General features: G+C 43.1%; 2 protein-coding genes across 2 annotated transcripts in view; one reads left to right on the top strand and one right to left on the bottom strand.

Annotated features, from left to right (window-relative positions):
* The window catches only part of col16a1 (collagen, type XVI, alpha 1), a 63,343-nt gene extending 52,649 nt beyond the window's left edge, over positions 1-10,694 (top strand). The window contains exons 46-68 of the mRNA XM_029442630.1: positions 247-291; positions 1,885-1,938; positions 2,014-2,067; positions 2,177-2,230; positions 2,325-2,369; positions 2,485-2,538; positions 2,623-2,658; positions 2,746-2,808; positions 2,892-2,963; positions 3,098-3,151; positions 3,265-3,309; positions 4,725-4,769; positions 5,003-5,056; positions 5,195-5,248; positions 5,356-5,406; positions 5,896-5,985; positions 6,134-6,169; positions 6,282-6,326; positions 7,598-7,792; positions 8,022-8,085; positions 8,259-8,435; positions 8,532-8,609; positions 9,211-10,694. Of these exons, the coding sequence (XP_029298490.1) occupies positions 247-291; positions 1,885-1,938; positions 2,014-2,067; positions 2,177-2,230; positions 2,325-2,369; positions 2,485-2,538; positions 2,623-2,658; positions 2,746-2,808; positions 2,892-2,963; positions 3,098-3,151; positions 3,265-3,309; positions 4,725-4,769; positions 5,003-5,056; positions 5,195-5,248; positions 5,356-5,406; positions 5,896-5,985; positions 6,134-6,169; positions 6,282-6,326; positions 7,598-7,792; positions 8,022-8,085; positions 8,259-8,435; positions 8,532-8,609; positions 9,211-9,404 (1,659 nt within the window). The 3' untranslated portion in view covers positions 9,405-10,694. The remainder of the gene's footprint in view (positions 1-246; positions 292-1,884; positions 1,939-2,013; positions 2,068-2,176; positions 2,231-2,324; positions 2,370-2,484; positions 2,539-2,622; positions 2,659-2,745; positions 2,809-2,891; positions 2,964-3,097; positions 3,152-3,264; positions 3,310-4,724; positions 4,770-5,002; positions 5,057-5,194; positions 5,249-5,355; positions 5,407-5,895; positions 5,986-6,133; positions 6,170-6,281; positions 6,327-7,597; positions 7,793-8,021; positions 8,086-8,258; positions 8,436-8,531; positions 8,610-9,210) is intronic.
* Positions 10,695-11,456: 762 nt separating this feature from the next.
* col9a2 (procollagen, type IX, alpha 2) lies at positions 11,457-26,114 on the bottom strand. The gene is made up of 32 exons (XM_029443108.1): positions 26,043-26,114; positions 24,773-24,847; positions 24,053-24,088; positions 23,866-23,928; positions 22,554-22,607; positions 22,294-22,329; positions 20,827-20,850; positions 20,653-20,706; positions 20,484-20,537; positions 19,383-19,433; positions 19,236-19,292; positions 19,066-19,119; positions 17,951-18,004; positions 17,774-17,827; positions 17,275-17,328; positions 17,136-17,189; positions 16,937-16,990; positions 16,784-16,837; positions 16,639-16,692; positions 15,612-15,656; positions 15,475-15,528; positions 15,314-15,367; positions 15,179-15,232; positions 15,022-15,093; positions 14,615-14,650; positions 14,415-14,459; positions 13,949-13,981; positions 13,657-13,803; positions 13,516-13,570; positions 13,208-13,396; positions 12,898-12,975; positions 11,457-12,483 (listed from the first exon to the last, which is right to left on the bottom strand). Exons 1-32 carry the CDS (start codon positions 26,112-26,114, stop codon positions 12,278-12,280), a joined length of 2,076 nt encoding a protein of 691 aa, XP_029298968.1. The 3' UTR covers positions 11,457-12,277.
* Positions 26,115-26,694: the final 580 nt, after the last annotated feature.

Here is a 26,694-nt window from a genome sequence, read left to right as displayed (position 1 = left end):
TGTCTCAAAGCTTTACATTTGAAAAGACTTAAGAGCAGCTTGTGTTCTCCACTTTCATGATTTAACAGAGCACCCTAGTGGTCTCAAGTAAAATGATGTAGTGTCCAATGAGACCCTGCACAACTCACCTCTCAAATACTGTTTTACACACAAGCTCTCTTGCAGTGCTTTGATTATTCATTATTATAAATAGATTTTATTTTCCTCTTGTCTTAAGTGTTTATTTCTCTTTGTTTCTGTCAACAGGGACCTCCTGGTTTCCCAGGTCCTCAGGGCCCCTCTGGTTTATCTGTAAGTGTAATTCACACAACTTCATTTTCATTTATTTCCTTTTTTTATTCTCCTTTAATCTGTGAAAGTAAAAGTACCAATCCAACAATGTAAAAATACTTCAAGGCAAGTACAAATCTTTCTTTCACAATATTACTTTGGCAAAAATGCAGAATTATTATCAGTTAGTATCGTTATCTAATCAATTTTTCCCTTTCTTCTTGGCTTTTTCAACTTTTTTAAATCAAGCAGCCCTTGATTATGCCATCTTCTCCATCTCTCCGCCCTCCCTGCTTCTCCCCGTGGCTCTTTAATGAACGTTATTTCAGATGAGGAAACGATTTGGTCGTCTCTTTCTCCAGTTGTTCAATTATTCCCCCCCCCCGTCTAAGTGATGGAGAGTGCAGACAGAGCTCTCCCCTTTCCACTCCACGTACAGATTTATTGTGTTCGGAGAATAGAGATGCTAAATGGATGAGCTGTGCGAGCGCTGCGTGGAATCCATTTGCGGCATAGTCGCACTTTACAGCAGGTGTTAGCCTCTGCTGTGTGCGCTGGTGTATCTGTTTATGCTGTTTGTAAGTGTGACCTGCTGCTGAATATATTACTCATTCAGTGGTGAGCACGTTACTCACAACGATGAGCTACTAATTAGCGTCTCCTCAGTATGATCAATTACTAATTACTTTCTGGAAATTACAACCCTCAGTAATCACTCTAATAACCAATATCTCACCGTGATATTCTAACCATTGTTTTTCAACTTCGGTTACATTTTGTTTTTATTCTAAAGGGACAATTCATATGAACGCACAGTTAGCGAAACAACTAATTATTAATCTCCCATGCCAAATGTTTGAAAAGAAAGCAGCACCGTTGACATGCTTTTATTCATTTTAAAACTCTTCTCTTTCTTTTCTTCCGGAGCTAATCTTTCTTCCGCATACAGCAGCTGTTGCTAGGCAACGGGTCACACTCGCACATGCATATTAATGTTTACGTCAAAACAACATTCGGTGCTCACTAAGAACAGACTTTTTATCCATCACAGAAGTAAAGTCTGCGGTTGTGTTGCTGAGGAACACATTAACCACGTATATATTTCCCACTTTCTTTTGTTTGTTTGATGTCTTTAAAGTGATTAATGACTTACTGAAGCATGCGGCTTTGGTAGAATGTGCACCTCGAGTTGCAACACAATAAGGGAGGAGGAGATAAAGAGGAAGGAAGCGACGTTTGTATTATTTATGGGGAAGAAAAGCAAGAGAGCGAACATGGAATGTGCTAAAGGACCAAAATTGTCAACAGTTGTCAATTGTCAGAAGTCACCATACACAAGCACATTGTATAACTTTGTCATTTATCAACACGTTTTATATTTGCTCTTTTAAAGGCCCCTCCTTGCGATACATTTCATTGGATCATTTGTGTGCAATCCTCTCTGTGTGTACTTGTATTTGCAAATAAACATTCAATAATGTTGGTTGGTGAATTCATTATAGGATATCTTTTATATCGACTCTCCTCGTCCTTGGCTCACGTCCAACAGGGGAGCGTATCTATCACATTCTCTCATTCATTTTCTAATCATTCCTCGCTCCCCATCATTCTCAGGGACAGCAGGGTGAGATGGGAGCAGCCGGCCTCCAAGGGATGAAGGGCGAGCAGGTAACTATCTGCCAATCAATTTTCCTGAAGCCTTAACATGTAGAATATTTATTGATTGTATGATCTTCCGCTCAGGGCTCTCCGGGGACATCCGGGTATCCGGGAAGCATGGGACCGCCTGGACTTCCTGTAAGTTAGTCTCATTATAAAAGAAGCATGTGACTGACAGCGACCTCACCTGATGTTTTATGAATAGATATATTGTCACATTCATTAACCGTCCATTTGTTTTTGTCAGGGACTGAAGGCCGAACGTGGGAGCCCAGGAAGCAGCGGTCAGAAAGGAGAAACGGTAAACCTCCGCACACCATCGACGTTACGTACGACACAATGTATCTGCAGCTAGCGTTGCACATTACTCGCTAACATTTCTTTCACACCTGCAGGGTCCTCCTGGTATCTCTGGGTACCAAGGACAAGCCGGCACACCGGTCAGTGTTTCCTCATAAATTTAGCCCGGCGTCATTTTAGAGCCTGGCTTTTCTCATTCATCATCACAAACCTCAATAAACGGAGAATCATTTTGTAACCGATGTGTGTCTGCAGGGCATTAAAGGAGACACGGGACCAGCAGGGCCTGTCGGTCCCAAAGCAGAACCGGTACATATAACACACAAAAGAGAAATGTGATCATTGTAAACAAATGAAACACGTATTCATATGTTACTCTTTTTTTTTTTCAAGGGTTTCCAAGGACAACCAGGCTTCCCAGGACCACCAGTATGTTTATGTTTTATCTCCTCTTTGGCAGATTCTTACCCTCGTAGTAGTTTTACTGACTGTATATATTACTGTGCGCACTTCTAGGGTGGACCAGGTCCTGCTGGAAAAAGTGGAAGGGAAGGGCTCTCCGGCCTCAAGGGTGAAAAAGTGAGTACAAATCACAAACTTAGCACATTTCTTTTTACATCCGAAATGATCCTCTGCTGTATTGAACATCCCTGCTTTCAAAGGGCAATGATGGTGCACAAGGCTCTCAGGGATCAAGTGGACCCCCAGGCTCACCAGGCTCCCATGGGCTGATGGTATATGCATATTATATATATATATATATATATATACTGTATATTATCCAAGTTTGACCCATTCCAACATATATATGAACTGCATTGTATTGAGAATCCTCATTTGCTCTCTGTGTCTGTGCTTATAATGAAAGGGCCCGCCTGGCATTGAGGGATTGGATGGGAAAGATGGGAAACCAGGGCTGCGGGTGAGTTACACACACAAGCAGAACATCCAAACGTACACTGAGGTCATGCTAGAGTTAGTATGGTAAAATACATACATATAACCTTTGGTGTTGGCTATTCTTTTCGTTGTCAGGGAGAGGCAGGCCCTACAGGCCCAGCAGCACCTCGAGGAATTCCAGTAAGTATCACCTCTAACATCTACATGAGCGGATTTATCCAGTGCACAATACAACATTAATTTCATGAGAAATATACTGTGTATCCTGAACTGAAACACTATCCAAACCAGATCTTAATATGCATTTTTTGTACCAAGTTTTATGAATCACATGTAACCCCGTTTGATATTGTGTAATATGTATTTCAAAAAACCATTAGAGTTGGACAGTTGAAGAAATGAACAAAAAAAAGGGTTTTAATTCATTTTGTGTCAAATTCCGTCTCGGTCACACATGCTAGGATTTTTAGCGATGCTAATTGCATGACTTCTCGAACTATGATTTTCATATATTTATACATACTCAAAACTATTGGATGGATCGCCATGGAGTTTGATTAGGACTAATTGTAATAATGTATTCATCCCATAACCTTTCGTCGAGCACCATCATCAGATCAGATTATTATGCTAACACAGTTTACTCTAAGATGTGTTAGCATGCTAACACAACTTACTCTAAGATGTGTTAGCATGCTAACACAGCTTACTCTAAGATGTGTTAGCATGCTAACACAGCTTACTCTAAGATGTGTTATGTGCATTTAGCTCAACGTTGAACAAAAGCCTCACAGAGACATTAGCATGGCTGTAGGCACTTGTTTGTGTTAAAACTATTTCAGGGATGAATGCAAAAGTTGTGTTCTTCCAAACTTTCACATGAGCAATGCCCTCGTTATTTTTCACAGCAGCTTGTTTTGCTAGATACATTGTGGTAGGCATACTTGTTATACAATGCATTAGGATTGCATTGCCACGGCTCACCTTGAGTTTCACAAACTGGTATGCAAATCATCCTGCGTGACTAAACCTTTCTCATTGAAAACCTATCTGAAGCTCTTAATGGAGAGATGGATTGCCAACGGTGGGTGAAGTTTTTGTGCTCTTGAGATTGTGACTTGCATTTTGGATTGAAAATGAATGCATATGTATAGAAAAGTTTCGAGCCCGGTTTGATCATCTTGGTTCTTGACTTTTTCGTTTGCTCTACCAAAAGCACCCCAGTCAAATTAGTATGGACTGTGACTCATGTATGTGCAATCATTACTGAGTCTTGTTAATGTTGTAGATGTCACTGGTGATGTGACCCCATTTGGAACTTCTAAGCTTCCTATCGTCTTCTAAGATCTTTCCATCTTGTATACCGACACAGCGGAGATAGTGATATCCACACATTGTAGTCGGCTTCAGTGAACAAAACCCCTTCTCTTCCTTTTTTATTTCTCTCACTCTCTCTCTCTCTGTATCTCAGTTTGTGTTCCACCCAAGAGCAGGTGTTTGGATTTTCAAAGACATGTCTGCCTGTTATTTGGCAGCCTCGACTTTGTGAATTTTGATACTGTACCAATCTAATTCCCTTTGATGTCTCCCCTCAGGGATTCAAAGGGAAAACTGGCCATGCTGGCTTCCCTGGACAGAAGGTTAGCCAACAACTCACTGCTTTACCACCACACTGTGTCTTGTCTGTTTGTCTGCTTTCCATTGCGGTCTATTGCTTGTGCATTAGGCCAAGTTGTTTTGATCAAACTGGAAATTATGTCATGAAGTGTGGGTGATATTCCTATGCTGCCTCATTGTTTTAAGTCTCCACGAGTAGAAGAGTGATGCATTCCACTCATGTCTCCTCCTTCACATTACGTTCTCATTCCTTCAGGGTGAAGCTGGACCTTCGGGTCCTCCTGGACCATCAGGCAGGACGGGACACGATGTGAATATCTTTACTTCCTTTTATTACCCCAAGTAGATTTGGAATATGATTAAAACGCTATAATCAAGATTGTATATATATATATCATAGTCGGTGTAACCCTAGGGATTTCTAAAGGTCAATCTGTGATCTTTTCAGGGTGATCCTGGAACCCAAGGAGCTCCGGGCCGACCTGGATCTTCCGGCCACGTTGTAAGTTTACTGCCCTTTAGCCTTTAAACTGTGCATGAGTATTCTGTTGATATGGTTGTATGTTAGTGTGTTAAACATGAACAACTTGTGTTTACTGTCCTCATTAGGGTTCTACAGGTCCATCTGGTCCACCAGGACCTCCAGGTCCGTCAGGATTGGTAAGAGAAATCCTGTGACAAAGTCCTATTTTTAATATACAAGAAAATGGAATAAATTAGCTGAATCTTCAACATTCCCTGAACGGAAAGGGATTGTTTCAGTAGCCGAATATTTGTTGGAGGTCAGAATAAAAAAGATACAGTAAATAGTGAGCACTGAGGATGAAAATTAATATTAACAGTCGATAAATAGAGAAACCTCGCATACTGAAATAAATGATAGAGGATGACCAGATATAAGGATTTGGTATCTTAATTAAAAAAATTCACAAGTTAGATCAATGTGCCTTAAGAAAGTATTAGAATTATGAATTATGATTTATACTGTATTGTGTGTGTGTGTGTGTGTGTGTGTGTGTGTGTGTGTGTGTGTGTGTGTGTGTGTGTGAGAGAGAGCGAGATGGTGAAACAAGACACATTATATCATCGCTAAAGTACTAACAATGGAAGAGAATCTGAAAATCTGAATTCTCCATCTTCCCTCTGTAGGGTATCAAAGGAGATAAGGGCCAATCTGGTGAGAGGGGTCTTCCAGGGATGGGAGGAGCCCCAGGACCACCCGGGCACCCAGGGCTCATGGTTAGTGCCTCTAAACTTCTGTCTACGTCCAAATTTGTCCCCAAGAAACTGTAATACGAGTGAATTGTAATTAACAGCCATTCTAGCTGCCACCAGGCCTGTGTACCTCACTTGACTGTTTTTCTCCTGCTTTGACTTTGTCTTTAAGGGAGAGCCAGGCAGCGATGGTGCAGCTGGTAAAGATGTGAGTAATGTCTGGGTGGAGTGTCCGTCCTCATTAAAGTATAGTGGAGAGGGATCGATGTGGCGATGTGCATTCTTTATTCCTTTGATGGATTATTTTTTTGTTTTGACAGGGAGCGGGCGGCCTACCAGGGGACAACGGGCAGTCAGGTCAAAAGGTAAAAGTCGACCTGGGGGTGGAACAGTATAATATGTGTGTGTGTGTGTGTTGTCAAGCCGAGCATCAACCATCCATCTGAATGCAGGGAGATGCCTCCCCCTCTTTCTATTCCTTTTAGCTCAGGGAGACGGAGGTCGGCGCACTATGGAGCTGAACACGCTTGCTCTCTTCTTTTCTGTCCACTCAGCACCCGCACTTAACACAGTCATCAGTTCAGTAACCCTCCGACTCTCCCACCGAAACCCTCTGTCCTCCTCACCTCACTTCACCCCTCCCTGTCTGCCGGCTCTCTTTAGCTGTAGAGCCTGTTGGATCTTTCCTTAGACACAGGCTTACAGTACTGGAGGTGGGTGCAGTGATAAAGTTATTCTCTGCCTCTGGGATAATGCTATTAAGCCTGAGGGGAGGATGCTAGATGAGGCCATTTGTCACGCTGACAGGACGGCATTGTCAGGGTTTTAGCTGCATATAAGAAGAGAAAGACGAGAACGGACTCCTCTATTCTTCTCCCTCCTCTCTATTTCTAGTGCCGCTTGTCTGTCGGTGACGTGTAAACATTAGATGTCCATTATGGGCTGCTTTGTCCTTGATAAATCACTGTCGCTAATGTAGCAGGGCTTTCTTTTTTTTGGGGTGTATTTAAACAACCCGAACGGTGGGCTGAGTTGTGTAGAAAATGATATAGACGTAGCCAAAAGCTGTCTGAAAGGGCCTGCTGCTGCTTCTTCTATGAAATAGGGTTGATACAAATCTTCATATGCTTCTAAAAGTTAAAAGAAGAAAAAAGCAGAAACAGCGATGTGAGGAAGAACATAATAGTGGACCGTTTGCTTTGTGGTTGAGAGTTGAGATGAGAAGAGAGATATCTCTTTGTTAGCAGAAAGTGACAGCAGTGGGAAACAGACAGCTTTTTAGTTAGCTAGCTAACGTTTTATAATAAACTATATTGTGTGACATTTTTTAGGCATTTGTTATGACAAACCATGTTATGATTTTATTTTAATTATGACTTTTTTTATAACATACTATATTATTTATTTTTTATGACATACTACACTGTGACTTTCTTCATATTTTCTACATATTAAACTGACATTTTTTATGAAATACTACCATAACAAAGTCGTAGTATAATATATCATACTATACTATGACTTTTGTTTATCTTCTAACATTGTGTGTGTGTGTGTGTGTGTGTGTGTGTGTGTGTGTGTGTGTGTGTGTGTGTGTGTGTGTGTGTGTGTGTGTGTGTGTGTGTGTGTGTCCCAGGGTGAACCAGGAGCTGCAGGCCAGAGAGGTTCTCCAGGGGAGAGAGGTAGACCTGGGCTCCCCAGCGCTGGAGGTTACCACTCCAAGGATGCGCAGCCAATGACTGGCCCAGTCGGACCCAGAGGCGAGAGGGGTAGCTCGGGTTCAGAGGGCCCCCCAGGGGTTCCTGGACCTGCAGGGTCACCAGGAAATGATGTGAGATACAGTTTCATTACACTAACAGCACTGTAGCATATATATATATGTATATATATACTTACGCAATATCCAGCTAGGTTGTGAGAAGAGGGGATGTCACACAGTACAGTGGCCAGAGGCGCTCAGTAGTTCCATCTGCTCTTGTAAATAATGCATTTTTTAATTATCTTCCTTGATTAACTTTTGCCCTTTTTGTTTTTTTCTTTATTTCTCTTTTCCTAACCAGGCTGTAGTCAATTATGATGAAGTCAAGAACTTCATCCGACAGCAGGTCATCAAGATCTTTGATGGTGAGGTCATGTGCATTGTTACTGTGTTTAGTGCTGCAGTTTCTAGACTATCATTTTCTCTTCAGATGCGTTTTTCCCCTTCAGAGAGTTGTTCCATTCCTCCTCTGGGACATCGCTGTTATTTATCGCCAGTGTGGAATCATCGTTTGTTATTGCATGTTTTCCCTCCCCAGAGAGAATGGCCTACTACATGTCTCGCATGCAGATTCCAGTAGAGATGGTGTCGTCCCCAGGTCGACCTGGGCCCCCAGGGAAAGACGGTACTCCAGGTATTCCCGGGAACCAAGGGGGACCTGGAGTCCCAGGACAGATCGGCAGACAAGGCCGGCCAGGAGGCCAAGGACCCTCTGGTGAGCCATTGATTATTCCAATAATCTTTCAAGTGCCATGACAGTGAAATAAGTGTCATCGTTAGCTAACTGTGAACGATTGATCTCTTTGTGTAGGACCACGAGGACCACATGGAGAAAAAGGAGATAAGGGTGTTGGAGAGATGGGAGATGTTGGACCTCCAGGAGCGCCAGGTAATGTACCCCCCTGGTCCAAGGATCAGTAAGGAGCAGAGTGGTAGCCATATTGTGTTTCGTCCTTACTTGAAGCTTGGGTAGGTAACATTAAAGAAGCCATCGAGAGTAAATTGGATTAAAAAGAATTATCCAACCGAAAGATCCAGCCCAATGTTGCCGACTCTTTCCTAATGGAAGTAGCTCGCAGCGCTAGTTCCAAAAGTTGCTAAATCTACAGAGAAAGTCCCCAAGTTGGCAACACGTCCATCACTTCAGGCCTCCCTCTGAAGCCACTCCCCCAAAATGACCATTATGAACATAATGATTATGGACGTAATGTTTGCCCCATGTTCCCTTAATAGGGGACATGGTAGTTAGCACTTCATCTATTAGAGATTGTTTTCATTACTTACTGTTTATTTACTCGTTTCTCCATTGCATTGGTGCTACAGTGTTAAATGACAACACCTTACTCACAAGAAGTATGACAGATTAATATAAACCTCTCTGACCTGTGTGTGTTACCTCAAATCTTCCCTTTTAAATGATTTGCTCTTTACGGGTCAGTAGCAGGGCAGTGATGGTGCCACAATCATTACATTCCCTCTTCTCCTTCCAGGTGTCCCCGGCCCGCATGGCTATGGTAAGATGGGACCCCCAGGTTCCGTTGGCCAGCAGGGTGTTCCCGGGATCTCAGGCTCTCCTGGGCAGCCTGGTTCAAAGGGGCACGATGGCCGGTGTAACCCTGGAGACTGTATGAGCCATCAAGTAGAGTACAGCCCCAAGGGCCCACCTATGAAAGGCCCCTGGTAGAGGACTGGAGGTGGAGTAGAGTGGCAGAGCAGAAGACAGGAAGCCAAAGACTGTGATCCAAAGTTATTAAATCTGACCACAAGATGAAATCAAGAAGCTCCTTTGTTGTTGAATTGTATGATCTGTACTGTAGTCCTGAGCAGCAAAAAATATCCACAATGCATTTCTATGGCCCCGCTGGAATGAGGCCTGCGAAGACACAACAGCAGCACATTTTTATTGCATCATTCTTTTCCCTATGAATGCCAATTCATTGCTATATTACTGCCTCTTTATTCTCACTGTGTTTCACTCCTTTTGTACATTTTCAAACAACCCAGGGGAGATGACAAGAATCACTATTTGTATTTTTATTCTCCTTGATTAATTCTGGCCTCTTCTGGGCTTTTTTTTTTTTTCTCCAGTCTCTTCGTCTAAATCTGTAGCAAGAGAATACACACAATTATTGTAGCACTATGCTTGCACCTCTCATATCTTTGTTCCCTCCTCACAGAATCACAATCAGAGTGCATCCTATGCATTTCTAATAGTCTGTCTCGGTGCTTGTGTTGTGATACGTATTTGAATTTGACTTGTAAGAGAATATCCCCAGAAAACTATTTCAGTTCTGTAGAAACAGATGTCAAAAAATTGCATTCGTTCCCTTTTTGATGGGTTGACTGTTTTGTATATATTTATATTTATATATATATAATGGCTTTTTATACTTTTTCAACAGATAGGAAAGCATACGCATGGCTAGTGACTTATTTTTCATTGTCAAAAGCAACAAACAAAAAAAAAAGCCAAGGGGATATTTTTCTAAGGTCTATAAGCTTTTAAATTGAATAATGTGTTAAAAAACATAATTATTTCATGCGTTTACACAAGAGAGCATATTGGATTTTATAAAATGATGATGGTAAAGTTCCTTTTGTGTCATTTTAACTAGTATTTTTGGAAATATAGCCATTGTTAAGCATCCCAGATCATGTTGTGTCCCCAAGTAGCTGTAATAGCGGTCCGTCTGCTTCGACAGCATTTGATTAAGAACATATTAGCCATTATTGAGCCCATTTAGCACAGGTACTGTGATGCAACACACTGAGCATGGCCACCAAGCACAACCACACAAGGAAATTATTCTGAAAAGCGTCACACGTTACATATTTTGGGTGTTTTTCTCCTCATCTCCATAGTTACATCTGCAGATTAAACTTTGAGCCGTGGTCAGACTTGTGTTTCTCTTGTACAAACTAACCCACGGGAGCTGTTAAAAGTTAATACTGAATTAAATTGCTTTTCAAAGACGCTGTATCGTGTTATCTTTGTATCAAACACTCAAATCCATGGATGGATTAATAATATATCTTTCTAGTTCTTGTTCTTCTTGTTTAATTCTTTCCTGTCTCTCTGTGTTTTGCGTTTTGTTTATTTTCCTGTCGGTCACTTGAAGGGGTCAGTGGGTCCAGCTCAACTCCCCAGCCTGCGTACAGTATGTTTCTTTACCGTCATCCAACCCATTATGTGCCTTACATGTTTTATTATGACACATTTGAGAAAAACATACAACTGTGGTTGTTTTTCATGTAAAGAAAGCACTGTGCATTTGAACGATGGTACATTATTGTACTATGGTGGGAACTGTTGGCGGTGCAAGAATGTTGACAAAAGCTGAGCATCTGCAGCTCTGGAGTTTCTTTACATGCATGAGTTGATACTATTATATGAAAGAAGAAAAAGAAAAGGAGCTGAAAGAGACATGTTTCCCCACATGATACAGAAAAGCATTAGATTGTATAAAAGGTTCCTCTTTATTGGTTTGTGTTGACCTGAACAGCCAGAAAAAAAACCTCTTTACAAATGATTATATAAAGAACAATAAATAGCTCATGGTGATGAAAAAGAATCAGTCATTAAATAGCTGACACCCTGTGGAGAGCTGGCAGTGGCATGAGAAGCACATTGGTGCCGATTGGTCTTGAGAGAAAGTTATTATTTCTGTCAGAACTTTTTATTACTCACTGAATTCATTAACACAGGAGTCTCGTTGGTGCATATCGTAACCCATTCTTTTTTTTCTCTACATAATAATCAACACACATTTACAAAGATTTACAGCACTGCATTGTGGGAGAATGGGAGTGCCCATCGGGATATGCTGTTGCCAGGCAACAAGAGCACGAGATCAAGCTAGTCGTTCGTTTCTAAAATGAGACTTGGAAAAGAAAGCGTGGATTGGGAAAGGAGAGGAGTGATGATGGGGGGGGGGGGGGGGGCAATGTACATGAGGTAATTTAAGGATTTTTCTAAAGCTTACAGATGAAGATGCATTTCATAATACAGTACAGTACGGAGGGTCGATTTCAATCATTTATTGGTCCTTTGTGTACACTTTGAAGGCATTAGGTGGGATGTCGCAGGAGAGGCAGAGCGTCTAAACTTCAAAACACGTCTCAAAAGATCATTTAAAGTGACCACTGTGGAACAAAAAGAAAAGCACCTTTCACCACGCTGGGTTTTCTTATCCCCTCAGCTCATAGATACGATATCAATCTGTTTCTCTTGCTCTGCTGGAACAGGGCTGGGATGTTTGGATGGGCCTGACACCCTCCAACAAAAACAAAACAAACACTACAGAATGCAGAAGGATGTGGGTGGCTGTGAGCTGCTGTTGTCATGGCGATGTGGGGGATTAAGATCAGAGTATGTCCCACCATTCAAAACTTCAGGTTGTCAGTTTCAGGAGGGGGGGGGGGCTATATATCCAGTCACTATTATTGTCCCCTACCCTTCGTTCTCGATGTTGTCCTACAGAGAAGAGCGGCGTCTCTCCCTCTCTCCCCCTCTCTTCTCCTTCAGGTGTCGTGAGCTGCTGATGGAGAGGCAGGTCTCTAGATATTGGGTCCTTTGATCGTGCCCGCTTCCTGTAGTCTCGGGGAGGTGTACGCTGACGCGGCCAGACACATCGCCGCCTCGCAAAGGCCTGGAAGACCTGCCGAACCCGCTTTACCGGGATAACCAGCCTCTCCGGCTGATCCCTGGGGTCCTCTCTCACCGTGCTTACCGTCACGAGCCACGCCATCGACGCCAGAGGGACCTATGGAGGGTGAGGGTTCAACATCAAGTAGGGATTTGAACTGATTTCCAGAGTTCGAGATGAAGTCTCTTCAAAGCCCACTCTGGACTTACACATGTGTTCTGTGTATATGCATATGTTTAAGTTGTGGGCACAGGGGAGTGTGGGAGTGTTTTCCACTGTTTGAATAAGTGTGTAATGTTGCAATCCTATTACATTTTCAGTCAAGAGCATCTGTTAAACGACTGGAGTTAATGATGCTTTTAAAATGCTTCCGAGCCTCTCTGGTGGTAGGAGCTGTAATACCTTCAGTCTTTCACTTTCTCTTTGCAGCCTCACGCTCCTGAACCTGTGGTCAGTGTTACATTCTGCTTTACATTCCATGTACGTGCATCAGCCTGTTCTTTTTAAGCTATGGGAGGCTTCAGCTCTTACCTTGTATTCCTGGGGGTCCTGGTGCTCCTGGATGGGGTTTACCAGGATCTCCTCTGTCTCCCTTTGCCCCTCTCTTTCCTGGGGAAGTCAGAAGAGGACAGGCTCAAATGTAGCTTAAAAAGAAAGTAGCAGTCAACCGATATGGGCTTTCAATGGCGGAGAGTGCAGGACGGCCGATGAGCGATATATAATTCAGATATTTTTGATAAATCTGATAAAAATACAGAAATTAACTACATTTTACAAAATTGCTTAACTTAAATGAACATTTGTTTAACACTGTAACTGTCTCTTTGCACACTATTTCTACCTTTAAGTCCTGTGTTTCCAATCTGTCCGTGTCCTCCAAACATGCCAGGAATGCCACGGGAACCAGGTAAGCCATGTGGCCCCTGAGGGCCAGGTGAGCCCGGAGGTCCAGGGGGCCCGGGAGGTCCCATTACACCTGCTCCACCAAGCACCGCCCTCTTGGCGCTCACCGCCACTCTAGCTAGCCTCTCTGTAACAGCAGAAACGACGTCACCATAGTTGATTTAATTACCTTCGATGGTCAAAGTAGCTTTGGGAAATGAGTTAACATGGACATCAAAAGTTGAATATCCAGGTGTACACGCTCACCTTGCAACATCTTCAACACCACCTCGATAATATGCTGGTCAGATGGATCGCGCCCCTGGAGAGACGAAGAGGAGACTGAGCGTTACAACGAGACAGCAAAGTGCATCATAAATGTGATCAGGGGGGGGGAACTGAACTCACCGGTGACCCCTGAATACCTGGCATGCCGGGTACTCCTCGCTCTCCATTGAGTCCCCTGGGACCGGGCAGCCCTGATGGTCCCTGGTCTCCAGGTTTACCAGAGTCTCCAGTGGGCCCATTGTGTCCAGAGTCACCGCTGATTCCTTGCTGTGAAGAGAGGAGCGTTACAGAAGAGACAATTCATGGAGGGTGAATAATGTTAAGTTAACAAAACAAACAATCCAAGAAAGAACCAAAGAAGGGGAAAAATGAAGGAAAGAAGTCATCAGATTTCCACACGGCACAATCTCACCTGTCCTTTGGGCCCGGGTTCTCCAGACAAACCCTGTGGCAAACACAGAGACTTTGTCACTTTCACATTCATCACTTCCATCTATCATTTCCCCGTCAGAGACACTCATTGAGCAATAATTCACCAACGAACATTGTAAATGAATGTCTGAAGAAATGCTGCTGCAAAGCGCCAACGTGCATCATTGCTTCACTGTCATGTAAGCAGCTCATTTGCCATCTGGACTATTATGGGGATTTGTATGCAAATTCAAAAACAGGCTTCGTCTCTTCGTCTTAACTTCTGTATGGTTATAACATTTTCCGTTATGTATCACTCTGCTTTGATGCCATTTGGAGCCAAATGTTTAAACCTCCTTATCTAAAGCTGGCAAGTTTTAGTATTTTGTAGTTTTTTTGAGACTTTTGTGTTTCTTTGTAACAAAAAGTTTTGATACAGCTTTAGGTTGCACGGTAATGATCTTTACCTTTTCTCCTGGTTCGCCAGCCAATCCCTCAACACCTGGGTCTCCCTAAAAGGGACAGAAAGAAAAAGATAAAGTGGAGAGAGAGAGAGAGAGAGAAGGATGACTGTAGGAAATATTTTGTCAGCATTGGAGCAGAAATACAACATGCAACAATACGAGTTAAGTATCTGACCATCCGGTTTTTACAAACCGCTACTCACATCGTCTCCCTTTGACCCAACTTTTCCTTGGAAACCCTGGAAAGAAAGACACGTGACTGTGGTTAAAATGTACATTACAATATCCTCCGAAAAACTAAATACTGATTCAAGACGTGACACCGCAGATCACAAAGTAAGAAAGATGTTGTCTCATCTCTAAAACATGGAAGATGAGGATGCTCCGATTATCATTTATATTGCTTATTTATAGTGCTTGCCTTATTCGGTGATTTACTGTGGAGGCTTTTATTCATGGGTAAACACTGCCCCCAATAGACAAGTCTGGGTAACTAAAGCATAAAGCATCATGGAGTGTGTTTGAATGTAGGCAATGACTCATGTTTTACAAAGCAATATATGTATTTGTTCGTGCACACACACACACACATGCACACGCACGCACGTACCTTGTCTCCCTTGGTTCCACTAAGACCCTGGGCACCTGGAACGCCCATTGGTCCTCTCTCTCCATTGCCTCCCTGTTAAAAGAGGCATTAGAATTCATAAAAGGAATAAAAAAGAAGCTACAGATGAAATTTAAAGAAATGCAAAGAAGCAACTTACAGCCTTGCCGACTATTCCCTGTAGCCCGACTGCTCCCCGCTGGCCCCTGTCCCCCTGTAGGAGTCAGGGAAAGTGAGTATGCCTTCATTGTTGCACTTTTTTTAGTGCTTTCACGTGATAATTCTGGATTTGTACCTTGAATCCAGGGACGCCTTCCATACCAGCCTCACCAGGAAGACCAGGCTCACCCTAGGAGAACACAGTTCAAGTGCAATTATTCACCCTCCTGCACAGCATAAGAACACCGTTTGAATTCTTGATAAAAAAAACAAACATATTTTGTGTGTATGTGTTACCAGAGGTCCGGAGGCACCTTGCATGCCGACGTGACCCCGAGGTCCAGGCTCGCCCTAACAAGCAAAGAGAGTTGATAAGAGAAAGGTGTGTATTTGAAAGATTTAACGAGAAAAAAGGTCAATATAACATTACTTACCTTAAATCCAGGTCCACCTTTAGACCCTGGGCCGCCAGGCAATCCCTGCACACAGAATTAACAAGACGCTAAAGAAAACATCTAAGTCTGCACCTGGTTTTCTGACAGCATGGTGTATTTCATATGTTTGAAATGCAGACAATGATATTGAAAATGCAACTGGTAATCGATGTGGATATTAACAAGTGGGTGCCAGTAGTGGGTGGAAACAAAGCTGATGCCTAATATAATAACAGCAATGGAAATAGGTCGAGCTACAGTGTCGGCTATCAGCATACATCTTACAGCAGGTTTTCTTGCACTGATTGCAACTGTGTGTGTGTGTGTGTGTGTGTGTGTGTGTGTGTGTGTGTGTGTGTGTGTGTGTGTGTGTGTGTGTGTGTGTCTGTGTATGTGTCTGTGTGTGTGTGTGTGTGTGTGTGCGTGTGTGTCTGTGTGTGTGTGTGTGTGTGTGTGTGTGTGTGTGTGTGTGTCTGTCTGTGTGTGTGAGGGATAGTCAATCACACTAGGGCATAAAGCAGGGTAAGTTATAGTGTTTGAGTTTGCAGCAGCGTTAGTGTCACTGCAATGACCACACAGCAAAGTGTGCATCTCATGCTCCATTACCCCTTAGTCAGAATAACACACACACACACACACACACACACACACACACACACACACACACACACACACACACACACTGACACACACACACACTGACGCACACATAAACACACAAACACAGGTCTGATTGTGATAAATCACTCGTGGTGGGAGGGAGAACACTATTTCAAGGTGGTTTAAATTCTAAAACAGCGTGGGTCACAGGGTCACTGTTACCTGGATGAGTGCCCGGAAAACAAAACATACCAAAATCTACAGGCTGCTTCACGCTGGTTTGTCCTGGCTTTGTTAAATAGAGGAGGAGAACAGATTGACCCCCTACGTGGTCAGAGTGATAATAACCCTTTACGGATGAGCTTATTTGCATGAGTCTTTGGTGGCATTGCTGAACCCGCCTCCCCTACACTGAAGGATTGCTCACCGCTGATCCCTGAGGACCTGGAGGACCAGGCATCCCAGCCTGGCCGGGGCCGCCCTGCAGAAGAAGAGAACAGAAAAAATAAATGAATTGCTGTCTTTCACTGCGACTGAATTTTCTCATCATTATCACGGCTGGCAACCCTTACCTTGATTCCAGGAATACCAGGTGTGCCATCCTTTCCATCAATACCCGGCAGACCCTGAAAAAGCAGGCAGATGAGTCAGTGGAACCTCATTTGGCACACTCTCTGAACACCGCCACAACTGTGTAGTGCACAAACAAAAGTGCGTTCACTCACATTCTCTCCCTTCTTGCCAACCGCACCCTGTGGGCCCTGGATACCTCGGTTGCCCTGCAGAAGATAACCAAGCCCGAGTCAGTGAATTCGCAATGCACGTCAGGATCACTGTCCCCATTCAAGTTCTGAGAAATATTTCATCTTTTTTCATCTTGCTTTAAGCGATACATTTCAAGGGGAAACACTAAGAGTCACCTACTTTGTCTCCCTTGTCTCCTGCCTCTCCGGGTGGTCCCTTGGGTCCCTCTTCACCCTGCAAACAACAGAGAGAGTAGACTTAGAGTAGATAAGGTGAATTGTGGATTTTTTTTGAGTCGTGTAAGTGTGTGTGTTCTTACAGGAGGCCCAGCAATTCCTACAGGTCCGTTGATGCCCTTGTAACCACGAGGCCCCTGTGGGAAAACAAAAAAGTGCCATCAATCACTTCAGATCAGGGAGGATGCTAAGTCACATTGTGATAAAGGGGTAATTAGCGCTTAACTCACTTCACTAATGGGAGCTGCACATAGAGCCAGCCACTCTTGCTTTGGCACTAAGCCGGGGCGCTAACTTGGCTAACGTGGCTAATGTTAACAGTAAGACGGATGGCTACAGCGGATCATTAACTACAGATGGAGGCACCATGGACCCAGACAACCCCAACTCATTAGAGGAGGGGAGAGATTTGTGTTAGCATCATTTCCATATGTCCCCATTGCTGGTAATGGATGATGTTTGTATAGCAGGGGCAGGTCTGGCTGTGCCTCCTTGATGCTCATCTAAGAATAAAAACAGCCTTGTGCCCAAAGAGAAGGAGGACAAAAAAGTTAGATGTGACTGTGAAATGGTGTTACTCACTGCTTCCGCTTTAGGACCCATCATTCCTGGATAACCTCTCAGACCCATCGGACCCTTAGAAGGAAGCAAGGACAAACAACGTGAGACAGAGACCATGAAAGCGACAATACAACAAAACAACATCAGCTTATGTTGTAACTCTGCCAGGTGACTAAAATAGTTGAATTCCCATCATACCGGAGGTCCTGGGATGCCCTGTTCCCCAGAGATGCCGAATTCTCCCCTGGGACCCTGGCGGAGGAAAGGAAGAAGACCAGCGTGATTAGTTATTTGCTTTCTGTGCTGCTCTCTTGACTTTGGCTACATTGTCCACAGAGTTCGACCCAAGAAACTCTGAGCTGGACTGATTTGAAATCAGTCTATGATGGCTGCTGGTTGCTTTTGATGTCTGAACTGGTCATTGATGTTGCTGATCAAGCTTGGTAAAAATCTAGCTGGTCAGAAAACTGTCAAACACCTACCATGAGCTACACAATCATCATCAGGGGAAGCTAAACCAGTCCTAACAGCTTGTGTGTTTATAGGAATAGTTTGACATTTTTGGAAATACACTTATTTGATTTCTCCTGTCTGTTTCTTAAGAAGCTGGAGACATGTTATCTTAGATTAGCATAAAGAACTGGAGCAGGGTATAACAGCTAACTTGGCTCTGGCCAAAGTTTGAAAAAAAGGTCTTGTTTCAATTTTCAGTAATCTAAAAATAAATGTGACGCTGATCTTGCTCACTGTACGCTCACATAGTCATCGGTAAAATAACAAGTAGAAAATGTATCTGTGTTTTAGCTCAAATAGCTAGTGGGAATGTAAACAGCTCATGCTGTCTTGAAGAACAGAGTGGGCCACATCACAGTGCAACCTTGAGTCAAGGCGGAGGAGCGGTACCGTGGTGCGTTTGATGTTTTCGACCATCTAAGGCTCCTTGTGTTGGAAGATCAGAGGCTAATTCCTGGGGTCAGGCTAGCAGTTCCCTTGGAGCCTACTGTGCCCATTAACTGTGCTTAATACAGTGAAGTGAGAGGGCTGCGTGAACCTTGACTTTCTCATCCTTCTCTCCATGTACCTGGCTCTTCAGCACACCTTTCATCTAGCTCACTGCATGCTGACTGCAGGGCCGGCTCTGACTAATCTCAGCAAGATTAGTGCCAGTCATGTGCCTCTGGGGGGCTTCATTAGAGCTAATCCTTACCTCGGCTGGTCCTCGATTGTGGGGGAATGCGCAACATGCTCAGTACATGTATGAGTGTCTGAGTGGATGCGTGTGTATCCATTCTAGCAGACATTATGCAGCTCACCGATTTTCCTATGCTACCAGGCTCTCCGAGAACACCAGCACGTCCTTTGTGTCCCTAAAGGGCAACAATCAGTCAGTAGGGTGTCATAACAACTTTGTATAGTAACATAATCATTGATGCTGAAAAAACTATGCTTATTCCCTCAAGGCAACGTGAAACAAACGACTAACCTTGACTCCCTGCAATCCCTGGGGGCCTTTAGGTCCAGCTGGACAGTTGAGAGGACACTGTTGTCGAGAGAAGGAAATATACAGAATATGAAAAGCGAAGTTGTGTCAGAATAGATTTGTAAGAAAGGGCATGTCATTAGATCTTACCTGGAAGTCTGCACTTCCCTCTTCTCCACCAATGAACTTCCCTGGAGGACCCTAGATGGACAGACAAATAGATGAAGACATTCACCTGGTCCCAGTCGCCTCTGCTCCCATGAGCTGAGCCAGCACTCTCTCCTTCTCTCTCTCTCTCTCTCTCTCTCTCTCTCTCTCTCTCTCTCTCTCTCCCTCTATTTCTCCCTCCATCTTTCCTTCTCTCTGTTTATAGATTAAGTTAGGAAGTAAAGTATCTGTTCAGGGGGGCTGATGTATTCCTGCTACAGTGAGATGAGACAGCCCACTGATCTAATGGGGGGTTTATTTACCCTGGGACAGCACTAAAGCTAAACAAATACACTCCCCTGGGCTGGGAACATCACTCTCAGTGAAGACACACCCCCCTCCTTGGAACCACTCAGAGATGCACACAGGAGAGAACGTACACAGTTGGACAGTAAGACTTGAAAGTGTGGCGCTCAGAACAGTTTGTGGTATTTCACCCCGTGCTGTCTGTTGGGGGCCTGTACAGTACAAGCAGCGTTGAGCTCTGGCTGGTGCTTTGTTATCATACTAATGCATTGCTGCTGGTTTTGCAGAACAGAGCGTACTTCAACATAGCGTTAGTAAATGCGATGTTGTGAGTTTGTCTTTGCTTAACTTTCACACTGCGATCCCATTCAGTATTATATATATATATATATAAGTTAAGTGCTGTTACTATATGGGTGATTGAGCCCTATGAGCTTCAGGTAGCTCATTTATCTCTCTCTCTCTTTTACAGCTGTCACCAACCTCATTAAATGAACTCTTCAGATATGAAATTATTTACGGTGACATCTTTTCTGTGGATGAAGTTTGAGTTTATCCAAGCAACACATTTCTATTTACTGTTTATCCATCAGCCAATAACATTTCATGCATATTTGTATCGGCATATACAAGAAGAAATGACAGCACATTTATACCAAAGGTTAATGCTTAAAGTATTTAGAAACAGTTGCATGGTTTGTACACCAGAGGGAAATATCAACAACAACTCAATAGCACTCCAACCTCTTTATCGTTTTTCGGCATTCTAACAGCCAGATCATGTTTGAATAAACTTACTGGCTTGCCAGGAGGTCCAGGAAGTCCTCCGGCTCCAGGTGTTCCCATGAAGCCCTAAATGAAGCAGAGAGAAAGAAGCTGTGGATAAGATTGTACGTGGTTCTGGTTGCATATAACTTGTTTATGAGAGGTTTGTAAGACATGTAGTAACGTGAAGCCGGTGTCCTACCTTTGATCCAGATAATCCAATTTCACCTGGAAGACCAATTGGCCCTGGAGCGCCCTAGACAGAGAGCAACAGGAACAATGCATACATTTCCCAGCAGTCGCACAATTATTTCCACACCTCAAAGTCATTAAGTGATAAAGGCCTGACTGTGTTAATATCAAACAAGCTACTTACAGCGAGTCCTGGAAGGCCGGGTCCCTGCGTGGACAGAAGGAACGAGGGGTTAAACTACTGCATAACAAGTGGAACCAATCCATCAAAGTATCAATTAATGTTCGTGAATCCAATTATTAATGGCGGCAGTAATTCAGTAATGCTTGTGTACAGTGTCAGAGCGAGGGGTAAACAGTGCTCAAGAAGAACAAAGACACGGCGCACAATCAGTTTACGTTCGCTGTGTGTTTTGCTTGGAATTAATTATAAACAAAGTAATTAAGTGAGTAAGCCTTCTTGGAGGAAGAGCAGCCCACAGATCTCCTGTCTGTGCAGCGCGAGGCAGCTGGATGTACGAGTACAGCCTCCAGACAGGACGCCTGCTAATGGTAAACAAGGGATTTAACTAAAAGCGTTGCAGTCAAGCATGACATTGGATGAATCTGGACTTAATGTTTGAGTATGTTGGATGATGTCTGATAGATGGACACTGAGCACCACCTAGTGGTGTTAGACTGTGTTACAGCGGATGTGCTGGTACACTGATTGGTTTAGGAGGCCTTTGCAGTTCAATTGAATGATATTATATCCATAAAATGTGGATGATTGATGGAAACCTTCCTCTTTATTAAGGACTGTGTAGAAGTAAAGCTCATGTCAGCTGTAGAAGGCATATGCCACATCTGGGTAAACTAGGCCCAAAAAGGGGGCACAGCTGGTCAGGCATTCAGGCATGAAGACAAAGGGGCTCGGGAGGTTGCCTTATGAGACCAGCTGGGTTACAATATGGCTGTTCGGAAAATAACAAACGTGTTCTTAAGGCTTTAAACATTACTCAGTTTGATAAGTACCATGACAACCTTATGACATAAAATGTCATCTAATTAGTCATGATGTACCTTGTATAAATAAGTAAGTAAGTTTACTATATATTTAAGTACAATTATGAGGTATTTGTACTTACTTTATCTGAGTATTTCCATTGTATGCCAGTTGTAATATTGTACCTTTTGCTCCACTGGATTTATCTGGCAATTACAATTTACTTCTTATATTTTACATTTAGTTTTAAAAACATTTAAGCTTTTAAAATATGATGCAATAAAGATTAAACCAGTCAGGGAAAGTCAAGATTAGAGAAATGTCAACAAATATATCATTTTGTATTGCAGAACATTGATTTCTTCTAGTTTGATACCCAACAGATCATCTTGTGACCCGACCTGAACCCCTAGTTGGGAATCACTGAACTAAAGTCACTATATAAGTATTTAAAACTAGCTTCACCTCCACCAGCTACAACAGTAACGCTTAGCTTAGCGCTATCTAAAAAGATTTGCAATGTCCTGGCTAAACATTTAGCTTAATTCAAATGTGATGCGCGATTTCAGAAGTGGACTCCTCCGAGCGAGACTAACAGACCGGATCAAGCCAAAGGTCATTCATCATAGCTGCAAAAAGTTAATAGACAATAAATGGTTTACTTACGGGAGGTCCGGGTTCCCCACTTGGTCCAGGATGACCCTGCAGGCAACAGAACGACATAACTAAAGTAGTGGCGTGCTACGATACACGCACATAATTACTTACTTTCTTGTAAACAGGGGATCATTGTCATGCTCAACATCACTCTGAGAAGATAATAGGAACATGGCCCCTTTTTGTAGTAAAACAGGTTTCCCACAGAACAGTATTATAACGGCGGACTTGTTCTAATTATCTTTTCAGTTGCAGGTTTGGACACTTGCCTTGGGGCCAGCGCTCCCAATAGGACCTCGATCACCCTTTGCTCCAATCAAACCCTGGAGACAGACAGAAAGAGATGTTGGCCGGCTGAAAGGCTAGACGTGTAGAGGTCAACATGGGGAAGGAAAGACTTAAAGAAGAAAATGATCAGTTGCCAGTGGCTATATGGGACTTGTATTCACCTTATAAAAAGGGCTAATCGCACATTTGATCGAAGCTGACACTGTTCTTGTAAGTAATTAGGAAGCAAACCTGACATTGAGATTCCAGAGCGGATTACTGGCTAATCTCTGAGGAATGCAAGCGAGAGTGTGTGTGAGTGTGTGTGTGTGTGTGTGTGTGTGCTTCTGTTAGCATGTGACCAAGAGGCATCGACACTCAATTCACCTCCAAACCAAGACTGCACCACAGTTCAAGTAATATGGAGGTAAATCAAGAAGTGCCCCCAAAGCTATAAGATCATTTTAAACGTATCTGATTGTTGTCCAAGTCCTCGCTCCCTGCGATTACCAGAGCGGTTTGTAGTAATCAGCTTGTAATCAGCAGGGGATGATGGGTTTGACATAAATGTTATTAACCTCATCATGTACAATTCCTCATCATTTGTCCACAAGGCAATCTAAACCCTTGTGGAGTCTGTTTTAGTTTTATTTGCATTCAACATTTCTCGACAAAACCCATTGTTTGCATCCTTTCAGGTGAATTATGTAGAAAACATTTGCTTTACTTTAATAAAGAATCTGCAGAGCCAGACATTGTCGATGATGCAGTTGAAGTCTTTCTTCTTTCCATTTGTTTCATGGTGATAGAATTCATTCAATGTCCCTTTAATTTGAAATAAAGCATCACTATTTTTTCTTCCAAACATCTATGGACACATTGAATTGAAATTAAAAGAAGAGAAAGAAATACATTTGGCCGTCTTTTCACGAGTTCTGTTGGATTCAGTGTCTTTGTGCTCGGTCTTGTTATTCCTGCGGGATTGTTTTCACACTGTGTTTTTTCTTTTCCTTATTAAGCTGATTTCACATTAAGCCTCTCACAATGTTTGTTGTTGTGAAAGCCGTTTCTCTCTCTTTCTGACACTCTTTCTCTCTCTGTTTGTTTAAATTAGCTTCGTTGGCATAAACAAAAACATGCTGTTGCCCAAAGAAGATTCACATATTAAATACACAGGTGCCACATGCAGCCTGTATATTACACTGATGCTATGCAATACCATGTTATATAGTTTAATACAATTACAAAACAATTAAAAAACGTAATAAATAATATTTCTCTCTCTCTCTCTCACACACCAGTCAGTTTACTTACATCAATGCCATTCTCTCCTGCTGCTCCGTTTGGACCTGACTCTCCAGGCTCCCCCTTAAGTCCCTACAATGAATTAAAAAAAATACACACACACACACACTATTGTCACGGACAAACAAGAAGTCTGGATGAATCAAATGTTAAAGGTTTTATATAATATAAAACCTGACAAACAGAACAAACTTACTGGTGAACCAGGGCCCCCAGGCGGTCCTTTTTCTCCCTGCAGAGAGACAGAGAGGAGACGTTAAAACCTTTTGATTTGGTATTTGATCATTTAACAGGGTATGAGGATGGGACATATACATATCTGTGTCTATGCATCACCACAATCTCCTTAGTTAGTCCTGTGGTTCACTATGCAGGTTGTCACAAAAAGTACGGGCACTTTTTACTATAGAAAATCAAAGTTTTGTGGTATTGTTTTGTCTGTATGACTGTCATTTTATAGTATTTTTATATTTATATTTCTTTACTATGTTTATACCAATACAAATTCCTTGTATATGAAAAGCTAACGGACTTGTGTTAGCTCCACATTAGCTGATGCACACAAATCAAAAAATCTGATTCAGGATCAGAACAAGCACCAGGGCTTTACAGTTCGTTTCCAGCTCCACTACCCCAGCAGCCTCCATATTTATACAACCTGTGGGTAGTTAGCCCCTGAGAATATCTCAAATGTATCACATTACTTTGACACACACTCAGGATTGAGGCAAGGGTCCCTTCTCAAAGACCCCTCTCTCTGCTGGGAACAGAGCTCTTTTGTGCCACTGTGTTTTCATTTGCAGGGTCCCCTGCTGGTAAGACTCCAGTACTGCAGAGCAGCACATGGTTGGTATTTCACCAGCACAATGATGGTCTTTGTGACAAATCTGCTGGGCAAACCTGTGTGGATACTCACATCAATGCCATCTGAGCCAGGGGTGCCAGAGGGGCCTGGTTGGCCGGACTGGCCCTGAGGTCCAGGTGGACCCCTCTGAAACACAGACAGAGACACATGTTAAGACTGTTATTAGTGGAAGTAATGACACACAACAGTAAAGGTATTCTTAAAGTACTGTGCAAATAGGTCATAGTGACACTGTAAGAGGTAATAACAAAAAGGAACAACGACATTAAAGCAAGCTAAACGATACATGTATATTTTTCTTTCTTGTATTAGTTAACTTGTCATATGATGCAGGTAGACCTACATCAAATTGGTCAATTCAAGGTTACTGCATTGTGTCCATTGTATGAAAGAATCACCCAGAAAAAAACGTTAAAAAAAGGAACCAATATGAGGAAGAATTTGGATAATATTTAATAAAATTGGTGTAGGAGAGGGGTTTAAAAAAAGGGATAAGGAGGAATGTGAAAGGAGGGATCATGAGACTGGCACTGTTTACCCCCACTACTACCCCCCCCCCCCCCCCCATCCATCCCAAAGTCTCCTCAGGCTGTAAAGAATATCATCTCAGTGGATAAGTGAGTTCATCAGGTCATAAAAGCCGTTTAAAATCCAATTCTTCAAGTGAAAAACAAGAACAACAAAAACAAGAATAATCCTTAAGAGTGAAAAGTGTTAGACGTCCAGCAGAGTCCAGACACGTAGGTGTCTGTTTGAACAGCGGTTTTCACGCTCAGTGGACAAAGTTAGCGTGTGTGATGTATGTGTGTTTGTATGTGTGTCAAAGCCCACTGACTTCCATCTCATCTCTGCCGTAGCCATGAAAAACAAAAATATATTTGATGTTTATCTCCAGTCTTTGATTTATAAAAATCTTCAAGGCCAAAAAAAAAAGGAACCCAGGTAATGGCAAATCCTTGCCTTCAATGGTATCTCCTCAGTCTAATCTTCAAAAGAGATAAGAGTCCAGACACGATAAGGACGATGATCCACAGAAGATAGCCCGGTTTCATTTAGTCTCCACAGCAGAAAACACATTTCAAGCTCTTTCTTTTGCATGCATGCTATAAAGCCAGATGATCACCACAGTTAGACCTGTGTTGGTTCGTTCTCTAGCATTTAAATCACCTCAAACAGCACCAAGACAGAACACAATCTATACCATCACATCAAGACTTCCAGTGCCCGCCGGCCCTTTCTAGGGGCCTTGAACCCCACTGAACCCCAGAATAAAGGAGCTGAGCCTGAGCAGAGCAGGTCTCAACCTCCCATGTCCACTCACCACTTGGGCCAGAGCCAGGCACAAGGTCTGCAGAATTACCCAGGTCTTCAGCAAGGCAGAGAGCGCAGCCATGGTCCCTCTCCCCTGTCAGTCTCTCCTCGGTTCACCAAATCCTCTCTTCTCGCTCCTCTTTTCGCTCTCTTACTCCTCTCCAGGCCGGCACAGTACGGAACTGGTGGAGCAAAGCTGTCCAAGAGGCAGGAGGGGGGGGTGGGGTGGGCTAGGCTATGTGCAAAGTCCCGAAAAGAGAGCTGAGGGTGGAGAGGGATGGATGAGGAGGGGTAGAGGTGGAGAGAGGGAAGAGGACAGAGAGAGAGGTGTAATCCAGTCCAACAGCCGGCCTCTGAAAGCAGAAGAAAAATACTCTGTGCAGCCATCAACAGTGTGGAACACACACACACACACACACACACACACACACACACACACACACACACACACACACACACACACACACACACACACACACAGGTGGCTCAGCAGGCAGCTTCTGTGATTGGCTGCTTCATGAATAATGAGCATACATATATACATATATATATATATGTATATATTATTTTTTACACATTACTGAAGCCAACTAGGTTGAGCAGCCATCAAGCTCCTCCCAAAGCTGTAGAAGTGGGCCAATGAGTGAAACCTGTGTATAACA

The sequence above is a fragment of the Cottoperca gobio genome, chromosome 11 (assembly GCF_900634415.1).
Source record: "Cottoperca gobio chromosome 11, fCotGob3.1, whole genome shotgun sequence".
NCBI classification, from domain to species: Eukaryota; Metazoa; Chordata; class Actinopteri; order Perciformes; family Bovichtidae; genus Cottoperca; species Cottoperca gobio.
The sequence above is the reverse complement of the archived record's forward strand: the minus strand, read 5'-3'. Positions and strand labels throughout refer to the sequence as shown.